The 27,174-nt window shown below is 41.4% G+C and overlaps 1 protein-coding gene and 1 long non-coding RNA gene across 3 annotated transcripts in view; one reads left to right on the forward strand and one right to left on the reverse strand.

The window, feature by feature from the left end:
- Positions 1–27,174, forward strand: part of LOC131384440 (uncharacterized) — a 153,639-nt gene that overhangs the window by 122,268 nt on the left and 4,197 nt on the right. The window lies entirely within an intron of this gene.
- The window catches only part of POU6F2 (POU class 6 homeobox 2), a 479,743-nt gene that overhangs the window by 21,817 nt on the left and 430,752 nt on the right, over positions 1–27,174 (reverse strand). The window contains exon 7 of the mRNA XM_058445593.1: positions 13,459–13,665. Within this exon, the coding sequence (XP_058301576.1) occupies positions 13,459–13,665 (207 nt within the window). The remainder of the gene's footprint in view (positions 1–13,458; positions 13,666–27,174) is intronic.

Below are 27,174 nucleotides of genomic sequence, written 5' to 3' on the forward strand. Positions count from 1 at the left end.
CTTTCTACGTCCTGCTGGCTCTCACAGGCTTGCTCTCTTGGTTTGTTTTTATTGGTTGGCACTGCCAGGGTGTTTAATATATTCACCAAAAATAGATTGAAATAATAGCACACTGTAAAGGCTTTCTTGATTTTCTGTGCCACTGATCCCCAGGTATCTTCTGTGTGTTATGTGGTATATCCTTAGTAATGTTTTAGTTTCTGGAATAAATCATCTTCTAATTAAATGTGTCATTGATATTAAAATAAGTGGGGTGGCAAGTGTCTTGGAAAATGGAATAAAATGCAGAATGTACTAGGCAAGTTGGAAAAGTGAATGCATATAAACAGAAAATTCAAATGGGATTAAATATAAAGAAACTCACTTGGGGAGGAAAAATCTCTCTAAATCTGCAAAGGCAAAATGAAGGAGGGCTGGCCTTCTACAAAGATGTCAGAGAGCCATAGTGAACCGCAGGCTGAACCCTCCCTGTGCTACAATGGAGGCAGTGAATACAACCCAGAGGGGTCTCGCAGAAGCCAGAGTATGTGGGAAGGGCATCGTTACTTGCCCTCCCTGCCTGCCCTAGTTGGCATTTTTCTGAATAATGTGTACCTTGGAATAGCTTGAAGAGAAATTAAATCAGTGGTTCTCAAGATTTAGTTGCATCAGAATCACCTGGAGGGCTGTTAGAGCACAGATCACTGGGCTCCACCCTGACTTTCTAATTTAGTAAGCCTGGGTTGGGGCTCAAGAATTTGCATATCTAACAAGTTTTCAGGTGATGCTGCTACTGTGGGTTGGAGGACCACACAGATTTTGGAAGGAGCTTCTCTTGGAAAAAGAGTTAGAGCAAGTGGACCTGTTATGTCTAGATAAAAGAAGCCAGAACCCAGACATAATAAGAACTTTGATTAACTAGGAGGGTATAATGAATGCCTGAGCCTTACTGAGTTCATTCTACTGTGGACAGGACAAGAGCACAAATAAAATTTGCTGAGAGATTTAGAGTTGACATGAGGATGAGCTACCTTAAAACATTTGGAGGACCTGGAACATGATACAAGGGAGATTTTAGCTATCTTTGTGGAAAATTTGAAAAGAGGAGGAAGTCATCCTTTTGGCATTCAGAGAGGCTTTACAGAGGAGGGAGGGATTTAGGACAGAGGAGGGAGAGTGGATCCAGATCCCAAAGAATGGATGAGCAGGAGCTTGCCAGACAGGGAAGGTGGGAAGAGGTTCCAGGCCAGGGGCACAGAATGCACAGAAAGTATGAATGAACTGTGTCAGCCGAACCTGACAGGGAGTGAGAAGGTGAGACCAGAGAAGTTAGCTATCCAGATACATGACCGAAAGGTCAAAGGGCTGCTCTGCATTGGGACCACCCGTATAGATTTCACCCATCTAGGCAAACCCTTACTCTATTTTAGATCCCTTGTGAGTGGGAATGCCTCATTTCTATCTCATTCTGGGTGGCTTGAGAAAAAATTGAGAATCAGTGATTCAGGCCAGGGCTAGGAAGGAACATTGATTTTTTTGAAAATCAGTCAGTGAATACATTTTTGTATTCACTTGAAAAATAATGGATGGATTTTGATAATTGCATGGCATTTTAAGAGAGCTAATTTGAATAGGCTGTCTCTCATTGGTTTTCTGTTAGTACCAAGATTACCTTTTGAGGAAAAATTGAGTGCCTTCATGGATGGTAGTCTCCAAGTATTATAGCTATGGTATTTAATTTTTGAAAAATCTTGATGCTTTGATTTTTCAAGTTGCAGATTTTTTGTCCTTTCATTTGTCTCTCCCCACCTTAATGATACTAAAAAGTCCTGTTAACTTTTGTCTGGATTTAGTCAAAAGGAGAACAAATCTACACAAAAATAATGTCTGTGTGGCTTATGAAGAAACTACTACTTCATAGGCACCGGGCAATCAGGGGAAAGAAAACCAGGGCCCTCTGGACCCTGACTTTGGGAGGTGTTCACCATATGCCACAGCAGCTGCAGAATCCCCTGGAGGAAGCAAAAGGTTGCTTTGAGCTCCACTAAATATTTTTGTATTAAGTAACTTTTTTTTTCATGCACACAAAGATTCTCATCACTCTCTTATTTTCATCTGGTTGTTTGTTTGAGACAGAGTCTCACGCTGTAGCCCAAGCTGGAGTGCAGTGGTGTGATCTCAGGTCACTGCAACCTCTGCCTCCTGGGCTCAAGTGATTCTCGTGCCTCAGCCTCCCAAGTAGCTGGGACTACAGGCATGCGCCACCATGTGCAGCTAACTTTTTGTATTGTAGTAGAGACGGGGTTTCACCATGTTACCCAGGGTGGTCTCGAACTCCTGAGCTCAGGCGATCTGCCTGCCTCGGCCTCCCAAAGGGCTGGGATTACAGGTGCGAGCCACTGCACCCGGCCTTCATCTGTTTTTTTTCTGACTTTTATTTTCTGGTATTGCTCACCAAGGATTTCTGATGTAATACTGTGGAAGTTATATTTAGGGCTGTCAAATACTGGTGTTTTTTTAAAAAAATACTGTTTATATTTCAGATGATAACTTCGCATGTTCTTCTCTCATCATTGGAATGAATCATCATCAGTGTGTTGGATACTACATTCTTAGATTCAGGCTCTTTTAATTAATGGTAGGCAGATGTGAAAACTAAATTAAAGATGTCATTACTTTTATTAAATTAAAACAAATCATTCCAGGTCATCTGGTCTAACAGTCCTATACTTTACTTCATGAAAGTGGACTTCCTTCTGAGTATGAATTAGGGAACTCTCTGTTCCTGTAATTTATGACATATTTTACCATCAGAACTATGCTCTTGTGAGATCACACATTTGTCATAAATCACATGAAAAAATAAATTGAGAAAATTCTCTACTGTATGACAGAAATCCTTTCTTTTTTAGTGGTTGTCCATATTATATTTCTTCAATGTAAAGGGTAATATTTAAAGAAAAACATTGAAGACCACTATCCTTATATCTTTTGAGCTTTTAACTTTTTGACTCAGGGGCTTTTATGATTGGCGAGCCTCAGAATCGCAGCTTTTACATCTGGGACTCACACTTGTGCATCTCCTGTCAATTTGCCCAACTTGTTAGCTTGATTGCATGTTCTCACGGTGTCTCAACTGGAGCCAATGCCAAGAAATAAAGTCATTCATTTATTTCTACCATTTCCCTGGTATTTCTGACCAGGTTCACCATCAGTTTTCTGGATATTCCTGGGACTAGGACAGACCACCGGCACATGCCTTGAGCAAGACAGGCAGGCCCATTGGTGCCTGCTGTGACTTGGGTATTTGAGATGGTTCCCGCATTGCTCTTTTCAGCTGTGCTCACATGTTCTCTCAGCGTGCACATACCTGAGAGGTGCACATATGTGTACTGGTGAAGGGAGCCCGATCTTTGGGATGCTGGCTGTAGCTGACATGTTGGTTGGGGTGTACTTTGTTGGATTTGCAAAGTACATCCCCAAGAAGCTGACTGTTTTTTCCAGTTGCTAATCTCCAATCCTGCAGTGAAGAGGACAGTGGTGGTGGTTAGACTAGCAGAGGACTGACCATATGTTGCCACAGTAGGAACAAGTTTTCATTCCGGGGCTGACAGATGCTGGGTGAGAAGGCTCCTGAGGTGTGTCTGGGCCTGTGAGAGAGACTGTGGAAATGGATTACCGATATCTGCTGTGAGCAAGGGGTTAGGAGTGGCACCATTCCTGTCTCTTATTTGCCATTCCTTGGTTAGGCCTTTTTCCTAGATCAGAACTGTACTACTCCCAATCTAGAGCCGCAATTTTGTGTCACAGCTGTAGTCTATCACCCACACTCACCTTTGAAATTCAAGGTGAGAGTGAGAGCTACTTTATATTAAATGTTAATGATTTCTAACTAATTCATCACCTTTTTGGCAATTTACAAGTGGCTTTGCTGACAAAAAAGGTTTTTAGCAGATTGTAGAAAAAGAGGCCAATTTCTCCATCTTTTCCCCCAGAGATAATTTTGAACATAGTTGGAACAGATGAAACTAGGGTTTAAAAGGCTAATGAAAGATAGAGAACCTTGCCTTATTTGAGGAACCACTTAGAAGGTAGAGAATCAAATGGAAATAGTGTAAATAGTAAATAGTGAAATAAATAAACCAGCTGAGAGATGGGGGGAAGAAAAGTTGTTAATGATAAGACTGGCAGAGACTGCTTGGAATAAAGCTGAGGAAGAAGAGATGGCTCTCCAGGCTACAGATTTTAGATTTTGAGTGAGAGGACAAAGTCTCTGTCTCCAGAAAGTGTACAGATTCAGATCTCACTGGGATTCTCCTGGTATTGGCTCCCTCGCTGGGTGAAGTTCCCTTGCTGAACACTCTAATAGATCCCTTCACTTCTCCCTCATGGCACTTACTGCTGCCTTAGCGAAATATTTGTATAAGTCTTTGGTGAATGTACATCTTCCTCACTACACCATAAGCTCCATGAAGGAAGAGCTCATGGCATCTGTCTTGCCCACCAACACAGCCTAGCTTCCTGGTACCAATGCCAGACACACGGTAGGTGGTCAATAAATATTTCCATTAAATAGATTTTTTTGTACTCATTGAACAAGCAACTGGATTTTCCAAGCATAGTCTCTGAGAGCCACCAAGAATGGGCTTGTTTTCATGGTTGGATCAGGAGCCAAATGGAGGCAATGGCTGAGGTATCTGGAAAGATATTTCTGCATTGTTGTAGATAAACGATAATATTGGGACTTTCTTCTTCCCTTCTCTTTATATTTTATTTCCTTGCTAACTGCTTTACATTATACAGCCTTCTGACTTCACATAAAGCCATGTGCTCGGTCATACACTCACTCTTAGTCTTCATCATTCCTGTCCACCATCTTTCTTTTGTTAGTGTACACTCCAGCTTTAACTCTGGGTCTTAGCCTTGCCCACCTCTTACTTCTTAACTCAGTTAAGGAGCTCATTTCAACATGTTTCAAACAGGCACAATCCAGACTTTAAAACGTTGTAACAGAGAAACAGAGGAATTGATGTTTCTTCATTGCTTTACCTAATTTTATTTCTGCAGCATTTGATGCTCATCCACTTCCTACTTTTTTGAAACACTTGGATGCTAGATCACCACACTCTGGGTTTCTCTTTTAGTTACCCAACGATTTCTTCTCTCATTTTTCCTCTTCCATTCCTTAAATGCTGATGTTTCCCAAGAGGGACTCTTGGTCTTCCTTCCCTTGCTTCTCATGTTTTTTCTGATTTTTTTTTCTTCCCTTGCTCCTCTTGCTTTCTCTGGTGTCTCATTTGTTTTCAGCTACAACAAATGTACTCATGACTTGACTCCCATGTACTCATGACTCAACTCCAAGTACATGCTCTCATTAATTCTTCTTTATGTTTTGCTATAGACTCCTAAATGGTTTGCTCACAGTAGATGGTTTACTTCAGTTCAACCTCTGTAGTGCTATCGGAGTTATTTTCTCAAAAAAAAAAAAAAAAAAAGCAAAGCTTTTAAAATACCTTTTACATGTTTAACAGGTCCTGTTCCCCATGCCACCCAACTGGGTGAGTCCCTCCAACAGGGGTTGTCAGACACCCTATATAGGAGTGATCCTACTGGCATCAGGTTGGTGCCCCTTGAGGTCAGAGGTCCCAGAAGAAGGAAGAGGCACCCATCTTTGCTGTTCTCCAGCCTCCTTGGATGACATATCCAGGCACAGGAGCGAATCAGATGAGGAGGGCCTGAAGTGAACTCCCAGCAAACTGCAGCAGCCCTACAGAAGAGGGACTTGACCACTGAAAGGAAAACAAGCAGAAAGCAACAACAACAGCATCATCATCAACAACAACAACAAGCCCCTACAAAAACCCCATCCAAGGATCAGCAGCCTCAAAGACTGAAACTAGACAAACTCACAAAGATGAGAAAGAATCAACGAAAAAATGCCAAAAACCCAAAAGACCAGAGTGCCTCTTCTCCTCCAAATGATCACAACGTCTCTCCAACAAGGGCACAGAATTGGATGGAGGATCAGATGAACTAATTGACAGAAGTATCAGAAGATAAGCAATAAAAACTATGATGAGCTAAAGGAGCATGTTCTAACCCAATGCAAAGAAGCTAAGAAACTTGATAAAAGGTTTGAGGAATTGCTAACTAGCATAACCAGTTTAGAGAGGAAGACAAATGACCTCATGGAGCTGAAAAACACTGCACAAGAACTTCGTGAAGCATACACAAGTATCAATAGCCAAATCGATCAAGTGGAAGAAAGGATATCAGAGTTTGAAGACCATTATGCTGAAATAAGGCATGCAGACAAGACTAGAGAAAAAAAGAAAGAAAAGGAATGAACAAAGCCTCCAAGAAATATGGGACTTCATCAAAAGACCAAACCTATGATTGATTGGAGTACCAAAATGAGATAGGGAGAATGGAAACAAGCTGGAAAACACACTTCAGGATGTTATCCAGGAGAACTTCCCCAACCTAGCAAGAAAGGCCAACATGCAAATTCAGGAAATACGGAGAATACCATTAAGATATTCCATGAGAAGATCAACCCCAAGACACAGAATCATTAGATTCTCCGAGGGCAAAATGAAGGAAAAGCTGTTAAGGGCAGCCCGAGAGAAAGGCCAGGTCACCTACAAAGGGAAGCCCATCAGACTAACAGTGGACCTCTCAGCAGAAACTCTACAAGCCAGAAGAGATTGGGGGCCAATATTTAACATTCTTAAAGAAAAGAATTTTCTATCTAGAATTTCATATCCGGCCAAACTAAGCTTCATAAGTGAAGGAGAAATAAAATCATTTCCAGACAAGCAAATGCTGAGGGATTTTGTTACCACCATACCTGCCCTGCAAGAGTTCCTGAGAGAAGCACTAAATATGGAAAGGAAAAACTGGCACCAGCCACTGCAAAAACACACCGAAAAGCCCAGGTGTGGTGGCTCATGCCTGTAATCCCAGAACTTTGGGAGGCCTAGGTGGGTGGATCACCTAAGGTCAGAGTTTGAGACCAGCCTGGCCAACATGGCAAAACTCTGTCTCTACTAAAAATACAAAAAATAGCCAGGCGTGGTGGTGCATGCCTGTAATCCCAGCTACTCGGGAGGCAGAGGCAGGACAATCAGTTGAACCTAGGAGGCGGAGGTTACAGTGAGCTGAGATAGTGCCATTGCACACCAGCCTGGGCGACAAGAGCGAAAATCTGTTTCAAAAAGCAAAACAAAAACAAAAACAAAAAACACCAAAATATAAAGACCAATGACACTATGAAGAAACTGCATCAACTAGTGTGCAAAATAACAAAATAGCAGCATGATGACAGAATCAAGTTCATACATAACAATACTGACCTTAAATGTAAATGGGCTAAATGCCCCAATTAAAAGACACAGACTGGCAGATTGGATAAAGAGTCAAGACCCACTGGTGTATTGTATTCAGGAGACCCATCTCATATGCAAAGACACACATAGGCTCAAAATAAAGGGATGGAGGAAAATTTACCAAGCAAATGGAAAGCAAAAAAAAGCAGGGGTTGCAATCCTAGTCTCTGATAAAACAGACTTTAAACCAGCAAAGATCAAAAAAGACAAAAAAGGGGATTACGCAATGGTAAAGGGAACAATTCAACGAGAAGAGCTAACTATTCTAAACATATATGTACCCAATACAGGAGCACCCAGATTCATAAAACAAGCTCTTAGAGACCTACAAAGAGACTTAGACTCCCATACAATAATAGTGGGAGACTTTAACACCCTAATGTCAGTATTAGACAGATCAATGAGACATAAGATTAAACAAGGATATTCAGAACTTGAACTCAGCTCTGGATCAAGTGGACCTAATAGACCTAACAGAACTCTCCACCCCAAATCAACAGAATATACATTCTTCTCTGTGCCACATGGCACTTATTCTAAAATCAACCACATAATTAGAAGTAAAACACTCCTCATCAAATGTGAAAGAACTGAAATCATACCAGTCTCTCAGATCACAGTGTGATCAAATTAGAACTCAGGATTAAGAAGCTCATTCTAGTTCTACATCCTTGAGGAATTGCCACACTGTCATCTACAATGGTTGAACTAGTTTACAGTCCCACCAGCAGTGTAAAAGTGTTCCTATTTCTCCACATCCTCTCCAGCACCTGTTGTTTCCTGACTTTTTAATGATCGCCATTCTAACTGGTGTGAGATGGTATCTCACTGTGGTTTTGATTTGCATTTCAGTCCAGCCATCCCATTACTGTGTATATACCCAAAGGATTATAATCATGCTGCTATAAAGACACATGCACACGTATGTTTATTGCGGCACTACTCACAATAGCAAATACTTGGAACCAACCCAAATGTCCATCAATGATAGACTGGATTAAGAAAATGTGGCACATATACACCATGGAATACTATGCAGCCATAAAAAGGATGAGTTCATGTCCTTTGTAGGGACATGGATGAAGCTGGAAACCATCATTCTCAGCAAATTATCACAAGGACAAAAAACCAAACGTCGCATGTTCTCACTCATAGGTGGGAATTGAACAATGAGAACACTTGGACACAGAAAGGGGAACATCACACACCAGGGCCTGTCATGGGGTGGGGGGAGGGGGGACGGATAGCATTAGGAGATATACTTAATGTAAATGACAAGTTAATGAGTGCAGCACACCAACATGGCACATGTATACATATGGAACGGACCTGCACGTTGTGCACACGTACCCTAGAACTTAAAGTATAATAATAATAAAAAAAAGAAACTCACTCAAAACCATATGATTACATGGAAATTGAACAACTGGCTCCTAGATGACTCCTGGGTAAATAATGAAATTAAGGCGGAAATTAAGAAGTTCTTTGAAACTAATGAGAACAAAGACACAACTTACCAGAATCTCTAGGACACAGCTAAGGCAGTGTTAAGAAGGAAATTTATACCAGTAAATGCTCATATCAGAAAGCTAGAAAGTTCTCAAATCGACACCCTAACATCACAATTAAGAACTAGAGAGGCAAGAGCAAACTAATCCAAAAGCTAGCAGAAGACAAGAAATAACTAAGATCAGAGAAGAATTGAAGGAGATAGAGAGAAGAAAAACCCTCCAAAAAATTAATGAATCCAGGAGCTGGTTTTTTGAAAAAAATTAACAAAATAGATAGACCACTAGCTAGACTAACAAAGAAGAAAAGAGAGAAGAATCAAATAGACACAATAAAAAGTGTGATAAAGGGGATATCACCACTGATCCCACAGAAATATAAACTACCACCAGGTAACACTATAAACATCTCTACACAAATAAACTAGAAAATCTCGAAGAAATGAATAAATTCCTGGACACATACACCCTCCCAAGACTAAACCAGGAAGAAGTCAAATGCCTGAATAGACCAATAACAAGTTCTGAAATTGAGGCAGTAATTAATAGCCTACCAACCAAAAAAAAAGCCCAGGACCAGATGGAGTCACAGCTGAATTCTACCAGAAATACAAAGAGGAGCTGGTATCATTGCTTCTGGAACTATTCCAAACAATTGAAAAGGAGGCACTCCTCCCTAACTAATTTTATGAAGCCAGCATCATCCTGATACCACAACCGGGAAGAGACACAGCAAAAAAAGAAAACTTCAGGCCAATATTCCTGATGAACGTAGATGCAAAAATCCTCAATAAAATACTGGCAAACCAAATCCAGCAGCAGATCAAAACTTATCCACCATGATCAAGTTGGCTTCATCCCTGGGATGCAAGGCTGGTTCAACATATGCAAATCAATAAAAGTAATCCATCACATAAACAGAATCAAAGAAAAAAACCATATGATTATCTCAATAGATGCACAAAAAGCCTTGATAAAATTCAACATCCCTTCATGTTAAAAGCTCTCAATAAACTAGGTATTGATGGAACACATCTCAAAATATTAAGACCTATATATGACAAACGCACAGCCAATATCATATTGAATGGGCAAAAACTGGAAGCATTCCCTTTGAAAACTGGTACAAGACAAGAATGCCCTCTCTCACCACTCCTATTCAACATAGTATTGGAAGTTCTGGCCAGGGCAATCAGGTGAGAGAGGAAAATAAAGGGTATTCATATGGGAAAAAAGGAAGTCAAATTGGCTCTGTTTGCAGACAACATGATTTTATATTTAGAAAACCCCATCACCTCGGCCCAAAAACTCCTTTAACTGATAAGCAAGTTCAGCAAAGTCTCAGGATACAAAATCAATGTGCAAAAATCACAAGCATTCTTTTACACAAACAATAGACAAGCAGAGAGCCAAATCATGATGAACTCCCATTCACAATCACTACAAAGAGAATAAAATACCTAGGAATACAGCTAACACGGGATGTGAAGGATCTTTTCAAGGAGAACTACAAACCTCTGCTCAAGGAAATAAGAGAGGATGCAAACAAATGGAAAAACATTCCATCCTTTTGGACAGGAAGAATCAATATTGTGAAAATGGCCATACTGCCCAGAGTAATTTATAGATTCAATGCTATACCCATCAAACTACCACTGACATTCTTCACAGAATTAGAAAAAACTATTTTAAATTTCATATGGAATCAAAGAAGACCCCATATAGCCAAGACAATCCTAAGCAAAAAGAACAAAGCTGGAGGCATCACTCTGCCTGACTTCAAACTATACTACAAGGTTACAGTAAACAAAATAGGGTGGTACTGGCACCAAAACAGATATATAGACCAATGGAGCACAATAGAGACCTCAGAAATAACACCACACATCTAAAACTATCTGATCTTGGACAAACCTGACAAAAACAATGGGGAAAGGATTCCCTATTTAATAAATGGTGCTGGGAAAACTGGCTAGCCATATGCAGAAAACTACAACTGAACCCCTTCCTTACACCTTATACAAAAATTAACTCAAGATGGATTAGACTTAAATGTTAAACCCCAAACCATAAAAACCCTAGAAGAAAACCTAGGCAATACCACTCAGGACATAGGCATGGGCAAAGACTTCATGACAAAAATGCCAAAAGCAATGGCAAGAAATGCCAAAATTGACAAATGAGATCTAATTAAACTAAAGAGCTTCTGCACAGCAAAAGAAACTAGCATCAGAGTAAACAGGCAACCTACAGAATGGGAGAAAATTTTTGCAATCTATCCATCTGACAAAGGTCTAATATCCAGAATTTACAAGGAACTTAAACAAATTTACAAGAAAAAAACAATCCCATCAAAAAGTGGGCAAAGGATATGAACAGGCTTCTCAAAAGAAGACATTTACACAGCCAACAAACATGAAAAAAAGCTCAACATCACTGATCATCAGAGAAATGCAAATGAAAACCACAATGAGATACCATCTCATGCCAATCAGAATGGTGATTATTAAAAAGTCGGGAAACAATAGATGCTGGCGAGGCTGTGGAGAAAATAAGAACACATTTACACTGTTGGTGGGAATGTAAATTAGTTCAACCATTGTGGAAGACAGTATGGCAATTCCCCAAAGATCTAGAACCTGCAATATCATTTGACCCTGCAATCCCATTACTGGGTATATACCCAAAAGAATATAAATCTTTCTACTGTAAAGACATATGCACATGTATATTTATTTCAGCACTATTTGCAATAGCAAAGACATGTAACCAACCCAAATGCCCATCAATGATAGACTGGATAAGGAAAATGTGGTACATATACACCATGGAATACTATGCTGCCATAAAAAGGAATGAGGTCATGTCCTTTGCAGGGATATGGATGAAGCTGGAAGCCATCATCCTCAGCAAACTAACACAGGAACAGAAAACCAAACACTTCATGTTCTCACTCATAATGGGGAGTTGAACATTGAGAACAGATGGACACAGAGAGGGGAACAACACACACCAGGGCCTGTTAGGGGGTGGGGTGTGAGGAGGGAACTTAGAGGATGGGTCAATAAATGCAGCAACCACCATGGCACACATATACTTATGTAACAAACCTGCACGTTCTGCACATGAATCTCGTTTTTTTTGTGTGTGTTTTTTTGTGTTTTGTGTTTTGTGTTTTTGTTTTTGCTTTTTTTTAGAAGGAGTTAAACAAAAAACCCCCAAACAAACCTCTCATAGATCTCCAGGGCTTGGCTGCAGAGTAAATCATCACCATCATCATCACCATCACCATCATCATCACCATCACCATCATCATCACTATCACCATCATCATCACTATCATCACGACTATGTTAGTGCTTACTGTATGCCAGGCACAATTCTGACCACTTCATATGTATATTATCTCATTTAATCCTCATAACCACCCTGTGAGGTAGCTACTGGTGTATCCCCACTTTACAAATGAGGTAACGGGGGCACAAAGATGATATGTAGTGTGTTCAAGATCACACAGAGAAAAAGTCCATCCTTTTTAGATTGTTTATAGAGCCCTTCCATGAATGTCCTCCGCCTCCTCTCTGCTCCAATCACATGAGCCTTTCTCCCGTTTCTCAACACCGCATCCTCTTTCCCATTTCCCTGCCTTTGTGCCTGCTGTTCCCTCTGCTTGGAATGTTGTTAACCCTTCGTTTACTTGATTAACTCATACCCAACTGTCCAGACGCCATTCCCAAGCCATTATCTCTGGGAGGACTAAAAACTCTCTGGGCAGAGTTGGTCACTTCCAACTCTGGTGACACCTGCCCTGTCACAGGACAGTCTCTGCTCTACTGCACAACAGATTCTGCTTATATATCTGTGTCCTCTACAGGGTGATGAGCTCCCTAAAATCAGAAAGCATCTCTCCTTTATTTCTGTTTCTTCATATTTATCAGGGGCCTGCTATACAGTAGATTATCAAAAAATGTTTGTTGAAGGGGCCAATTAAACAGACACTCACTGAGGTCAGGGACCACACCTTTCTTCTGTGCTGTGGACCCAATCTCTAGCACAAACACATAGGAAGCTCTCAATTGATATTTGAATGGAAAAATTAACGGGATCGTCATGGTTTTGTGAAATTCAACCAAGCAGAACTTCCTATTTTTCATTTCCTCATTTGTAGGCAGTGGTTTCAGCAGCAGCACCTTGGGATCTCTTAATATTTAATAATTTTTTCATTCACAGTTAAGGCATGAGTGTTCTTGGTTTCTTTTTGACCTCATTTTGAAAATCTGAAAATTAAGTATCTTGAGCACAGATTAATAAGAATACATCCCTATTGAATTTTAGGGCACTCTCTCTGTTTGTAATTTAATATATTCTTATTTTTACATTAAAGAGGTATTTAGTTATCACCCATATTCATTAAGAATGAAAAACAAGAGTTACATGCCATTTTATAAGTATCGATATGTTCAGATGAGTGAGATCAAATATTTTGTAATGTGAAAATTACTTTTCATTGATTGAGACCAAAGAGGAGAAGCTGGGTAAGGAGAGTGTCCTGAGCCATGGCTGCCTAGGCCTGGAACATTTACCTGCTGGCCGGGCTTGATGGGTGACAGCGTGATGCCCTGGGTGTTGATCACAGGCAGGATCTGGTTCCCAATGACTGTGGCGATGATCTGGCCCTGGGCGTTTGTTAGGAGCTGGGGGGTGACTGGCTGCACTTGCAAGCCCTGAGTGCCGCTCGCTGCTTGGCTCGGTGGCCCCGGATTAGGCATCAGTGGAATGGTCCCGATAATCTGCAAGAGACAGGCCCAAAGGTGAGGAGCTGGCTCCGTGAAGGGTCTGCGCATGCAACTGAAGACCACGCAGTGCCTAGTTTCTGTAGGATGCTCCCTGGGAGCCAACTCAGAATCTGCAAGCAGCTCTGGAGAGGGGGCGCGGTGGAAGAAAGTGGCAGGGGCAGGCATCTAAAGAAGAGATAAGTACACACGAACTGAGTTCATGGGATGGAAGGGAGAAACATCTTATTTAAAAATAAAATCAAGCATCTGTTAAGGTATAAACATGCAGTTTTTGCCAGGGAAGTTCTGACATCTGCTTTTTCTCAGAACCAGAGGGAGGATGGGCTTCTCACAGCACTCAAGGCCCTCTTCCACCTGGGAAGCTGCATCCCCACCACCCCCCAACCCCGGGGGGCTCCACACTTCCTGAACTAAAGGGGATCCTCTGACATTCTTTCCTCTGCCTCCTTCCCTCCACCGATATCCAGCTCCTCTCCCAAGGTCGGGGAAGGGGCTCCCCATTACCCCCCACAGGATTAGGGGCCTCACACACCCTGGTGTTCACAGTGGTGGAGAGTCTGGGCTCTGGAGACAGAGTGACAGGATTCCATTCCCAGTTGTGCCACTTACTGACTGTGGCACATTTGTCAAGGGACCTAAGCTTTCCGAAGGCTTGAGAGAATTGAGATTACAAACAAGCTTCTGAAACTCTTAAAATAAAGGTGAAATGACTACTGAGGACTGAAATCAGAAAGAAAGTGCCTTTTCAATGATGTGTTTTAAAGCCAGGGCCTAAAGGTGAGGGGCTTGGGGCTTCTGTGGCAGGTGGCAGGGGAGGCTTTTCTCTGCATCCAGTGGCTTCTGGCTTCAACGAGGGACCGTGGGGACTGACTGCAGGAGGGGCCTGGCCAGATCCAATTACTGTGCCAAGGAGAAAGGCACCATGAATAGAAACAGCAAATGGACAGACTGGGTGTCCATAGAATCTGGACGTAGAGACTCTATTGTTAGGGACACACTGTTAGTGACAGATGTAATCTGTAAAAACCTAAAACATGATCTCTATTTCCAACTGTGGTGGCATCTCCTGAGAAGCGACGTGGCACTGGCAGTTTGGATGCTTTTCTGCCTCCACACACGGTAGGATGGTTACCTAGCTCTGCTTTCCGGTCGCCTTCAAGGGCTCCGGCTCCCAGAGGTGAAATCTGGTGACCTGGCCTGGGGGCCACCAGGACACAGTAATAAGATCTCAGGAAGTGTTTTCACACATATGATTCTTCTGCATTCTATATTCTTACAACACCTCTGTGAAGTAATATTTGTCATGCCTCTGCTTACTAGACAAGACACAGGGGCACAGGGAGGCCAAGCAACTCAGCTGAGTCTCTTCGCAGAAGCATTTGTAAGGGACAATCTGGGGCTACAGTCCAGGTCCGGATGACCCCAAGCGCTCGCTTTTCCATCCTTCCCCCTAGCTCCCACAGCATGGAGGACCTTGGAGGGTGCCAGCTCTTGGAAAACACACTATGTGTCTTGTTTGCAATTTCCCACTACATGAAAGGCTGCCGGTGGGCTGGGTTTGTAAATGATACTGCTTTCTACCCACACAATACCCTGAGCAGTGCTTTGAACATAGTTTCTCAGTAAATGTGTTTTGACTGAGTGATTTCCAGATTCAGCTGTCACTGGGACTCCAGATGCAGCTGGAACCACAGGAGAACTGCAAGACCATGCCACTCAGTGACAGATCGTGCTGGAGAAAGCCTCCTCATCCCTAGGCCATTGCTTCCACCACAAAAGCCCCTGTGGGATGGCACTAATGGAGGACCTGTGCGGATATCAAGTATCAATGGCATTTGTCAATGGAGGCCGATAAAGGTCAAGTAATTACTGTGAGAGTGGTCAGCTGTACCCTAGGGAGTGTGGCAGGGCTGCAGTCTCACTGAGCAAGCCCGCAATGCCTGGCCGGCAGCATCAGCAGTGAGCACATCCCATCAGTGTGGGCAAGGTCAGGAGGCGTCCACACCAATAGATCATAGCGCATAAGTACTTTATTGATGAGTGGTCTTGCATTAAACAGTCAGGATTCAAAGGCTGGCTCCTGTGTCCCCACAGGCAATGTAAGAGAGGCCCAGAAATAGGCCTCCCATCTTCAGCCTATGTTGGATAACTCCCCTTTCCACACATGCACAATGAAAACTCAGTGACTGACCTACCCACTCTAACCTTCTCCAGTGTCTTAGGCCTTTGCAGCCTTGTTTCATCCTACCGGCCTGAGCTGAAAGCCTGTGGAAGCTGGATGCATCTATGGGGCAGGGCTGTGGGTCCTGTTTGGGGCAGGGTGTCGGTGCAATTAAGAGCCAATAGGAGCAAGTAGCCTGAGAGAATGGTTCAGGGTGAGCACAGCACACGACAGTTACGGAACACACTGTGATGAAGAGAGAGGTGTTCTGTCCTGGGAAGATTGACACTAACCTGTGCTTGCCTCTGCAGTAATGAAATACTCTGCCTGCTTCCTGGGTGGAAAGAAGAAGAAAGGCAAATGCAAACAAGTCATCAGCCTCTTCCTTAAGCACAACCTCACTTTCAACTGTGTGCCAGCACATTACTAAAACATGGTGCTGCCTATGTTCCTCCCCACCCTGTCCACTCTTCTTTTCTAGGCCTGAGCATCACTTATCAAGGATAGGATAACAGTAGTGTCAGAGCCAGAGGAATCTGTAATGACCTGACTATTGGTGCCTTTAACAAAGAGAGTCTGCCTTCGAGGTGGGGGTGGGGAGTCAGGAGCAGTTCTAAAGTCAGGAAGCCTTTGGTGACACTATGCGTTTCTTATTTTTGTTCCCCTTTCAGGGGCATTGGGGTCACCATCTCAACATGTCAAAAACTCAGTAGTGCATTATGGGGAATTTCGTCATATTCCTGAATGTATCACAATATGTTGGTTTCAATTGGCTCCCATTCATTGAAGGGTAAAGATGGTCACACACTGTGTCATCTAAATATTCTCTGATGTGCCTATTTTGCTTAGGCTGTCTCTGATTCCTCTTAGCACGGCCACAGATCTAATCAGAACTCCTCCATGGACTTTGACTTCACAGAGGTCGCAAGAAGGGAACCGGGAGAGCTGAGATGGCAAAGATCTGAGACTCTCTGTACTCATGAGAAGTTGTCCATTTCACCTGTGGAAATCATATTTTAAATTAAAGGCCTTTTGATATTCAAGGGAAGTATTTGCATCTACATATGTTTCAACTAAATTGGGAAATGAAAATGGAGGTTTGACAAGGCTGTAGGGGAATCTCTTATTTGAGAGTAAAGGTAGAAAGAGGATGCTTTTGGGACACTTGCAGTCCTAAAACTAGCTTTTGGAGTTTGACTTCCTAGCTTCCAGAAGCTAAGATTTACTGCTAGGAGAAGTCCTGATGGAAGGATTTGCCACTGAGCACACGGACAACTAGGCTGTGACTCCTGTTCAAGCCACTCAATGTACCAGACAGATTTATGTTCTCCTGAAATGCCAAGGATTCCTGCAGAGCAGCCTAATACCTGTAGATCCTTCTCTCTATAAACACTGTGTCAGGTGCCATGAAGGATGCCAAGAAGATGCAACTGGGGCAGGGGAGGGATAAACAAGACAGGTACCTTGAATGCAGAGATTCCAACAATCCAAGGGTGGAAATGATGAGCACCAAATGAGTAGCAAGTACTCTTTGAGAAAAATCTCTATACCCACGTGGTGAGTGTACAAAAGACTATTGGGAATGAATGAGTTACTTCGGAGGAAGAAGGGTGGGGATGGTCCAAGAGGCCTTCGCAGAAGAAATGGGGGCCAAGCAGGGTGTGGAGGTTGGGTACGATTTGGGGAAGGCAGAGAAACCATTCTAAACAAGACATCAGCCTAAAGGTGAGAAACATGGGGGATGGGGAGTTGGATGCAAGAAAAGGTTGAGACAGGTTAGCCTGGGAGGGTCAAATTCCATCCAGCCAAGGGGTTCCAATAAGTGAGTTTTTTTTTTATTATTATTATACTTTAAGTTCTAGGGTACATGTGCACAATGTACAGGTTTCTAACATTGTGTGCATCTGCCATGTTGGTGTGCTGCACCCATTAACTCATCATTTACATTAGGTATATCTCCTAATGCTATCCCTCCTCCCTCCCCCGACCCTACGATAGGCCCCGGGTGTGTGATGTTCCCCACCCTGTGTCTAAGTGTTCTCATTGTTCAATTCCCACCTATGACTGAGAACATGCGGTGTTTGGTTTTCTGTCCTTGCCATAGTTTGCTGAGAATGATGGTTTCCAGCTTCATCCATGTCCCCACAAAGGACATGAACTTGATGAGTGAGTTTTGACGGGAGTGTAGGGGAGTGCTGAAATGGGGCTATTCTGTGTGAATGTCACTGTGTGGACAGAATGGACTCAAGTGGTGAGGGACTACAGATCTGGAAATCAGTTGTAGACCTAGGATGCTGCTGTAGTGTCCAAGTGTGAAGCAAAATGCCTCAATGACTCCTTGGCATAGGATTTTTTTGATTCACTAACTTTTGCTTCAATTCAAAAAGTATGGCCTACTCTATGCCTAGGTTGCAATATTAGAAATTTTTCAGTTAAGTTATTGCCCTGTAAATCTCACAGCAAATAGCTCAGGCATTGTTTGCAATGATCCTCTATGTCTTTGCCCCGATTCTCCACCAGTGATGATTCATCTCTGAAAAATGCTTTAACCAGGCCAAGGCCCATACCAGTATTGTAATAATAATTTGTGAACTAAAAGGGTTCTGGCTTCTCTGAAACAGAACTTACTTGATTGTTGCTGTGAATGTCCATCTATCTCTTTCCTTAAATGAGTTAAGAGCATAAGTCACAAAAGAGGAATAAAGTTCGTATTGTAAGAGCAACTAAAAAAAATCATTCAAATAGTACTGTTTGCTAGCACACGTATTTGAAAGATCCCCACTTCCATAAGAACTTGAGTGACTTATGCCCAAATGTGACTATCACTAATTCAGCAGCTATTATAACTTAACCCATAATGAAGATTAGCTTGCAATTGTAGCAAACCCCAGCAATTCAGGGCTCTGGAGCACCTTTGGGTCATGAGGTTATCCTTACACTGCCCTCATGTGCATCAGTCTAGTGCTGATGGGTTCATGTCATCAGCAGCAGTCTGAGGGTTCTGTCACAGAAGCCCAGGGCATTCAGACAAGTCATCTCATAGACCACATATTATTATAGCCAATGATATGTTGTTAAACTCTGTTATGGAGAATGTGATTGCAGACATCAAATTGACAAGTAATCTTGTTGCCCATATATGTAAGAAAAGGAGACCTATCAATGCTGTAAATCAGTGACTTCCTCAGGTCTTTCAATCCATCAGCAGAAACAATTCTTTCCCAAATATTTGTACAATCTCAGCACATTTTGGTCAAGAGATTTTTGTTAACGCTAGCATCATTCTGTCCATTCTTGAACAAAGAGCTTATAACATTTGAGAGCCAGGGAGATGGTGGTGAGTGATCGCCAAACAGAAGCAGCCAATTACCTTCTCCTTTCTTTCTGGTCTGGCCACAACTATTCTCTCTTCCTCTAAGTGATGATTTTGTCTTTCTTATATAGTATATTCATTCTAGGCTCACTGTACTCCCAAAGTTAAGGTTAAACTCTCTTAGAATTATTTTGGCAACTCTGATTAGGATGGTGGTTCTGGAAAGGTAGGAAAATACTATTATTTCTCAAACAAAATGAATTTTTCCAAGATGCAAACTAGTGCCTTACTGCATTTGGCTATGTCCAAGATGGGGAAAAAGAGAAGCATGAATATAGAGAGAGGATTTAGCAGAGAATCTAAATCAGAGAATGTAAAGGCATAGAGACAAGCAGATGAAGGCATCTAATCAGAGGAAGACACTAGCCAAAGAGCAAATGGGTTTAATCTTGCAGGAAATGCCAATCCTCTGGCCATGGCTTTCTGGAGCTTTGGAGTTTCCAGGGTTTGGGAACAAACAGTTTCTTCATTCCCATAACTGATTGACAATGTCTGGCATGGGTATGGGAATAGGAATGGCAGTGTGTTCCAAGATGGTATCACTACAGCCTGGGATATGAGACAAATTACCTTAGACCAACCTGCAAGAAGTGGATGACATGTATTTGTTTGATGAGCAACTGTGAGAAACGATTTCTCTCTTTAATGCTTTTGTTAGGGGTACCAACAGGTACTCTACCCCTGGGAATACCCACCTACTTGATGCTTTTCCTTGTCAGTTAGAATTAGAATCCTTGCTTGGTGCTCTACTGTTTGGTGTCAACTTTGGAAACACACTCACAGACAAGAGTAAAGAACTGGAAGTGTCAGGATCCTTAAAATGGCACTTTCTGTCACACTAAGAGAGGAATAATTTGCAGGAAAACTGATGTTATTTAAACAGGAATAACAATAATAAAAACAATCCTCTCCCCTAGAAGCTTCTTAAAAGCCATTAAAGGTAATTCTCCTTAACAGAGTTTAAGATGTGTACCAAGGAAAAAAATATTCCCCACTGGCTGGATTTAAGCCCAGGCTTTGCCACTAACTAGTAGGAGATCATTGGTGAATTACTTTACCTCTTAGGATCTCAGTCTACTCACCTGTAAAATAGGAATAGTAATGTCCACTTCATAAGTTTACTGTGAGAACTAAGAGAATCTATGCAAAGCACTCAACACTGTGGTTTACCAGCCAAATAAGTGTTCAATAATAAATGGTCATTTGTAGCTTCATTTTATTTACATGCTTGTGTGGTAACTCCTGGGCATTTACACTAAATTGCAAAAGCTCTTTTGAATTCTTCTGAATGTTATATTTTTTACCGTGGAAATTGTTTACCATGATGAATAGAAGATAATAACTTATTATGAAATATAATTTAATCTTCCCTGTTTTATAATAGAATGCTATGTTGGAAGTTTCCATGGGGGCACCAAGACCCAACTGGTGCTACATTCCAGGGGAGGGACTAGACTATGTGCTGGATTTAGAGGAGGTTACTGAAAACCAGCTAGACAGTTCCGGAACTCAGACCCTGACAACGAGGATAGACACAGAATTTTTGAAAAATCTGTGTCTTCCTCACTTCCAGAGGTGGAGCATGGGGAGCTTTCTCCTTACCTCAAGGATAATGAAAGTGGCTGAATAAATATTGTGCTCTCAGATTTGGGGGAAACATTCTTGAGGAATGAAAAGGTGAGAAGCTATGGCTTTTGAGCTGAGGAGGGAGGGGAGAGAAAAAGGGAGGGTGAGAGAGAGGGAGAGAGAAGAACAGGGAGGAGGAGAAGAGGGAGGGAGAGACAAAGAGAGTGAGAAAGATCACTGCCTGCCATTGACTCTAGCTACTCTCCCATGATAGCAGGAGTAAGGATGTGTGAGTGTTTCTCTGGGCTCAATATCATGGGTCTGAATGATTTAAAATCCTGTCCCAGAGGAACCCCTTGGGGAATGGGCACTGGGACAACACCAGAGAGGGCTTTGAAGAGTAGATCTGGAGAAAACCAAGCTCTGAGCAGGAAGGGGGCAGCTGGAAGAAAACATGGTGCCCATAACAATGAAAAGTCCCAGCTGGGCCTCAAAAGAACTCATGAAAGTGCCCCCAAGAGTTGGCCTGAGCCATTGGCTGGTCCAGAGAGCAGGAAGCCTTCTGCTGTTCTTATCCGCTGGTCTCTCCTTTCCTCACCTCAACCTGACTGGTTGAGAGCATCACTAGCAAGCTGGAGCAGGATGGGAACCATTCCAACAGGGAGAGCAGGAGGGGCCGGCTACCCTTTCCCACAGCAGCAAGAAGCAGGAAGGAGGCCCCAGTGGGGCTGCTAATGGCGTTTTAAGTTAGGGTTGCAGTTGGGACTGTTGTCAGGGAACTGGACATCTTATTTGCAATTTAAAGTGGCTATACAAGATTGTGTTACCTGAGATGCCCAGAGAAGTCAAGAAGCAAGAAGCCACTGAGCTTTTGTTCTGGGGCAGAGGAACATCACCACTGAGAAGGCTGAAAGGGGCTGCCTTGCTCTCAAATATTAAGGTCAATAATACACAGAAAAGACATTTTATGAGTCATAATGAGCATCAGGACTTTGTCAACTAAGAATGCTTGAAAAACAGGAGAAATGAAGGCAAGAAGGAGACAAGGGAAAAGAGAAGAGAAAATTTAAGAAGCTAGCAGAGGTATATCATTTTAAATTGTGAGCAGAATATATTTTCCCATAAACTATGAATTTGGTTTATTTCTGAGAGGTAGCGGCTGCTATTTATAATACTGATTGTTGAAGTTTCAGCTGACTTAAACATGTATACTATTCGAATGCATTAGTTGCTGAAGTTCCTCTGAAGATTTTGAAACCTTAAACTTATAACAGGAACAGTCAATGCCTACCAACAGGGACAATAGTTACGATATCTAAACAAAGATCAGAAGAGTCAGGAGAAGTTTTGACATGGTCATTGACAGTTAGGTTAGCAAGGTTATTCCCATTAGTAACCAGAAATATTTACAATGTATAACAAAGATGTGCTTTTGTGGCTCTTCATTTCCTCTGTTATGTTTAATTAAACACCAAACTCCCAAACACGCTCTTGAACAGTCTTTTGTTTGTGTAGTTATTGGGGAAGAAGAAATCTGGTATGTCTGCCTGTGTTTTCCAATCACAAATGATGAAGCAGGGAGAAGAGATTCTATTAGATCTTAATGATGTAAGACAGGATTAATAATGCCAATTCCAAAAGTGCTTTACGGGAAAAATTTGCATATAGAGTGTGGCCTGAGCCCTAGTTATGCAGCCCATGAGCAGCAAACCTCGCAGAAGAAAGTCCACATCTCAGGGAACTGACAGGTCTCCCAGGTAGGAGTCAACTCAGTGGATACAATGATCATTCTTATTGGACTTGAACATTTCTCGGGTCCTTTGGCAAAATAAAGTTAGCAGCCTCGGCCCCATTCTGAACAGTTGACAGTTCCTACTACAATAATATTACAACTGAATCTGGCACACTCCGCACTCTGGAGGCAGGTGTGTTTTTGTGTGTGTGTGTGTGTGCTTGTTTTTCCTCAAATTTTTAATTTTAAGATGCAGCATAATATCTGGGGTTACATATTTTACTGTAATTATGAGATTTGCCCTGTTCTCTTTTACCTGGGTTTCCATTCGAGCTTTAGGAAACATTGATAGAAAAAGGATTTGATCCTGAATATAATCAAAAGAGTAAATTAAATTCACACAAGATTATATTACATTGAGATGAGAATTAAGTGAGGAGTCATTGTAACCACCTTCGTGGTCTGTTCCTGGAGTGATTGGTGGGCAGCAATAGGTGTCTAGGAAATGTATCCTTTTTTTGAACACAGTATAGGTGCCTGCCACGAACACGTTTTAAAATTATATCTGAATTATATATCGGCATAATGAAAAGCATACTGGAAAGTTCTGGATTACTTAAGGCTAATTGATTTCTCTACGGTACTTTCTTCCTTCTACTGCTCCGAATACTTTTTACTCAACTAGAAAGTAGGACGATGAAAACAGGAGATGGGGGAGTCGATTGTGCAAAATGTTCCTCCAGCTATTGTCAAGGTTCAGCTGGGCATTGCTATGCACTGAGGATTTATGTTCCCCCCAACTTCACATGTTGAAACCTCAAGTCCAATGTGATGGTATTTGAAGTGAGGCCTTTGGAAAGTGATTAGGTCAAATGGGATTAGTGTCCATATAAAAGAGAGCCCAGAGAGTTCCCTGGTCCCTTCCACTATGTAAGGACACAGCAAGAAGATAGCTGTCTGTGACCAGGGAGCGGGTCCTCACTGAACACTGAATCTGCTGGCACTGTGATCTTGAATTTCTCAGCCTCTAGAACTATGAAAAATACATTTCTGTTGTTTGTAAGCCATCCAGTCTACCATATTCTGTTATAGCAGCCAGAACAGACCAAGACAGGCATGACATTGGAATCAAAGTTAACTGGCCTTCTCTGTAACTAAGGGGAAATACTTAGGGATACAAAGTAGTTCTCCCAGAAGGGCCCAGATAAGCAAGATGCTCAGCACTATATGCAATTCTGTTTGGGCAAGGGAAGTGGAATTTCAGGCATCTTTTTGGAAATGGACAGAGAACTTGCCATTGTGTTTCATGCCTGTCTTCTCCTGGGAAATGTATTGCTTATGGTTAACATATACTCGAAGCTTTAAGTATATAAGCTTGGTTATGTTTGTACAAATATTAATAATTACATATAAAACATATGCTAATATAGACAGTGGCAGCATTTTCATTGGCAGAATCCCTCTGCTTTATTCTGTGATGGCTTCAAAACTAAGAGGTTGTTTTATTCATGCATTTGCTCATGTACAAATTCATCACTCACTCACTCACTCACTCACTCACTCACTCACTCACTCACTCACTCAGCAAATCCTTTCTGAGGGCCTCCTGTGTGCCTGGCATGGGAGCAGGGCATACCACATTGTACTAGTTCCCACTATAGAAGACCAGGATGTTACCCAGCCATCTGAATTTGTGTAAACACTCTCTTTTGGATTAGTAGGAGTATTCTGTAAATCCTCTCTTAAGACACCAGCAACCCACCGGTGGAGAAGAAAACCTAGGCTCCCTGTAGGCAGGACAGTCAAGATGGCAGCAATTTACATAAAACTGAAACTCACACTGTTGACAAGAGTTCAATAGGTTCTTTTTCCTGGAAACTGCTGCAACTGTCAATGACTTTAGGTGATCTCCCAAAGTTTCTCTTTTTGAAGACCAATTACATACTCAGATGTGTTTGTTGCTGGACAGCCGAGTTCACCCTTTGTTGAAATATGACCTTATTCTGTGGATTGAAATGTCTATTCATTTTTATTCCAATTAGAATTCTACAGATATGGAAATTAAAATATATCCATAGATGGGAACTTTTTGGGAAGATGATGGTGCTGCACCATTGTTGATGGCACTGTCAGGCAGTTTTCTAGATCTTGAGAGTCCGAGAAATATCTGACTATTCTAAATTTCATTTTAAAGCCACTCTGTAGGTAGGAAAATGACCAAAATGCCTATGTAAGTCAGGTAACAATCTGGACTGAGTTACCTTATGGGGGGTAGGTGGGAAGTCAATCTACTGGGACTTCTGGTCTCTAAGGACATAAATCGAAGCCACTGATTTCCCACTGGAGAGTAGACACGGCAGGCACACGGTGGAAAATGACCTCAACTTTGCATAGCACAATGCTCCTCCTCAGTGGCCACACCACAGTCATAACCTCTGCACATCTTGAGTCCATCACAAGGATCCTATGCATTTCTTACTTGTAAACAATGGCACAGCTCCATCATGCTCCCCAAAATTCCCATCTATGGATATATTTTAATTTTCCTATCTGTAGAATTCTAATTTGAATAAAAGTGAATGGACATTTCCACCCACAGTTATTTGTAACAAGGGCACATGAGATATCGCATAAAAATGAATTCCTTCAAGCCCCTGTGGCCTTGGTTTCCATTTCTAGCATCTTACATTACTTATTCTTTTTTCCTCACTTATTTATTTATTTGAATATTACTTATTCAGTGGGAGGAAATGGATATATTTGTAAATATGATCTAATGCTTCAATTTCCAATTCTTCTTAGTGGTTTTACATTTTGATTATATTTGTCCACTAGAAGGTTTAAGAATGTTCCAGGTACTAGAAAACAAAGACAAATTTTTATGGATAAACTGGAAACATTTCTTTTCATCATTCTTTCCCTTTTTCCCCAGTGACTACAAATTAAACTATGGTTTCTTTTCATTTTCTTGGTAGCTGCCAACGCTGTCAAATTGCTAAAACATTTTTTCCCCCTTAAAAGAGAAGCACAACTGTGGTGAAGCCATCATTTTGCAGAAAGGCCAACTTTATGAGCCTTTATATGGCTTTGCCTAAAACTTTGAGTTTTAATACCAGCAAAAATATCTAGAATTTACAGAAGTATTTCTGCTTCTGCCTGTTGATGCCAGATTAAGTGACCAAATCAGATTAAAGTTATTTATTGCTTGGGAGAACACCTGTTAGTTTCACTCAGCTTTGGTCCTTAGAAGCTTTAGTAAACATTCCTAAATAAACCACTGGACCTATGAAATGTTTATATTATTTTTCTTCCCAAATGAGAAAAAAAAAGAGCTACAGCAGTGGTAGCAAATAAACAAACAACAACAACAACAAAACCCTAAATTTTGACCAGCGATCTCCAATATTCCAAGTTTTTTGGAGCAATAGGAATTGGTGAAGAAAATGTTTGGCAATTGCTTTAAGAAAACACTGTACAAATTTAGCATCCCTTTGTGCTGTGTTTGTACTCAGTGAGCACACACAAGCTGTAAAGCTGAGTTTAAATTACGATAAACAACAAAACAAGCCTCTAGGAAAAAAAGAGGGTGGGGAACGAAGGATGCCAAGTGCCATTAAAGATGCATCTGTTTATCACCACTCAGTTTCATGAGTCCAAGATGATTCATGTGCTTTCTGTGAAGAGAATATCCATTGTTGTGGCAAAATTAAATGTATTTTGATACTTGCATGCAATATTTATCTATCTATTCAATCAGAAAAAAGTTGTCCTCATCACTCAAACATATATTACTTTTTCAATTTCCTGTTAGTAATTTTTTAAAATATTCTTTAGGGTGAGACCACAGAATTTCTCATTTCTCACAACAAAGACCATAACTCATTAGAATTATGCTGATGAGTTTTTCTCGTAAAATTGCATCCCCATTTTCATAGGTGACCAATCTGCAGCCTTATCCCTAATGATTAGGCAATTGTTGATAGATGTATGCAAAGAGGGCTGGATATACTCTTCCAATTGTGGTTTCTCATAGTTTTCTAATTCCTACTTTAAATGTCCCTCAGAAAAGGAGTATTTGGAAGGCACTTCAAATTTGGTCCTGGTGAAATATGATTTATTATTGCTAATAAACCAATCAATAAATGTAATGATTTTCTGACTGTCCTGTTTTAAGCTCGATAATTTATAATTTGTGCTGATAGCATGAATTTTGGCATTTTTAATTTCAAAAGTTAGTTTTGAAGTACAGCCTTGTCAGGAACATGTCTCACAGCCTTGCCAGAAGATATCATTCACAGACTAGCCATATATATTATTAAGTAATGGAAAAGCTGGAATAGTGATACTTACATCAAAGATCCATTGACATGTTTAGCTACAAAACCATTAACTTAATCCATAACTCAGAATTTAAAAAAATCTATTTAACTTTGCTAGAAAAAATTGGAGCATTTTAAGCAATGTTTGTAGTATCATATTTGGTTTCTGAGAAGGTAAGTTTTTAGTACTTTCTGATTCACCTATGTTCTGGATTTCAGGAACCAGTCTAGATGTGCAAAACCACAGATACTATTCCCATTTCTACTGCCTTATTTCCATGTGAGCCTAGAGGGGCAGAAACTCCACTTTTCAAATATTTAGAAATGTGTATGATTTTATAGTCTCAGAAAT

Source organism: Hylobates moloch, unplaced genomic scaffold (genome assembly GCF_009828535.3).
Source record: "Hylobates moloch isolate HMO894 unplaced genomic scaffold, HMol_V3 SCAFFOLD_1, whole genome shotgun sequence".
In the NCBI taxonomy this organism is placed as follows: Eukaryota; Metazoa; Chordata; class Mammalia; order Primates; family Hylobatidae; genus Hylobates; species Hylobates moloch.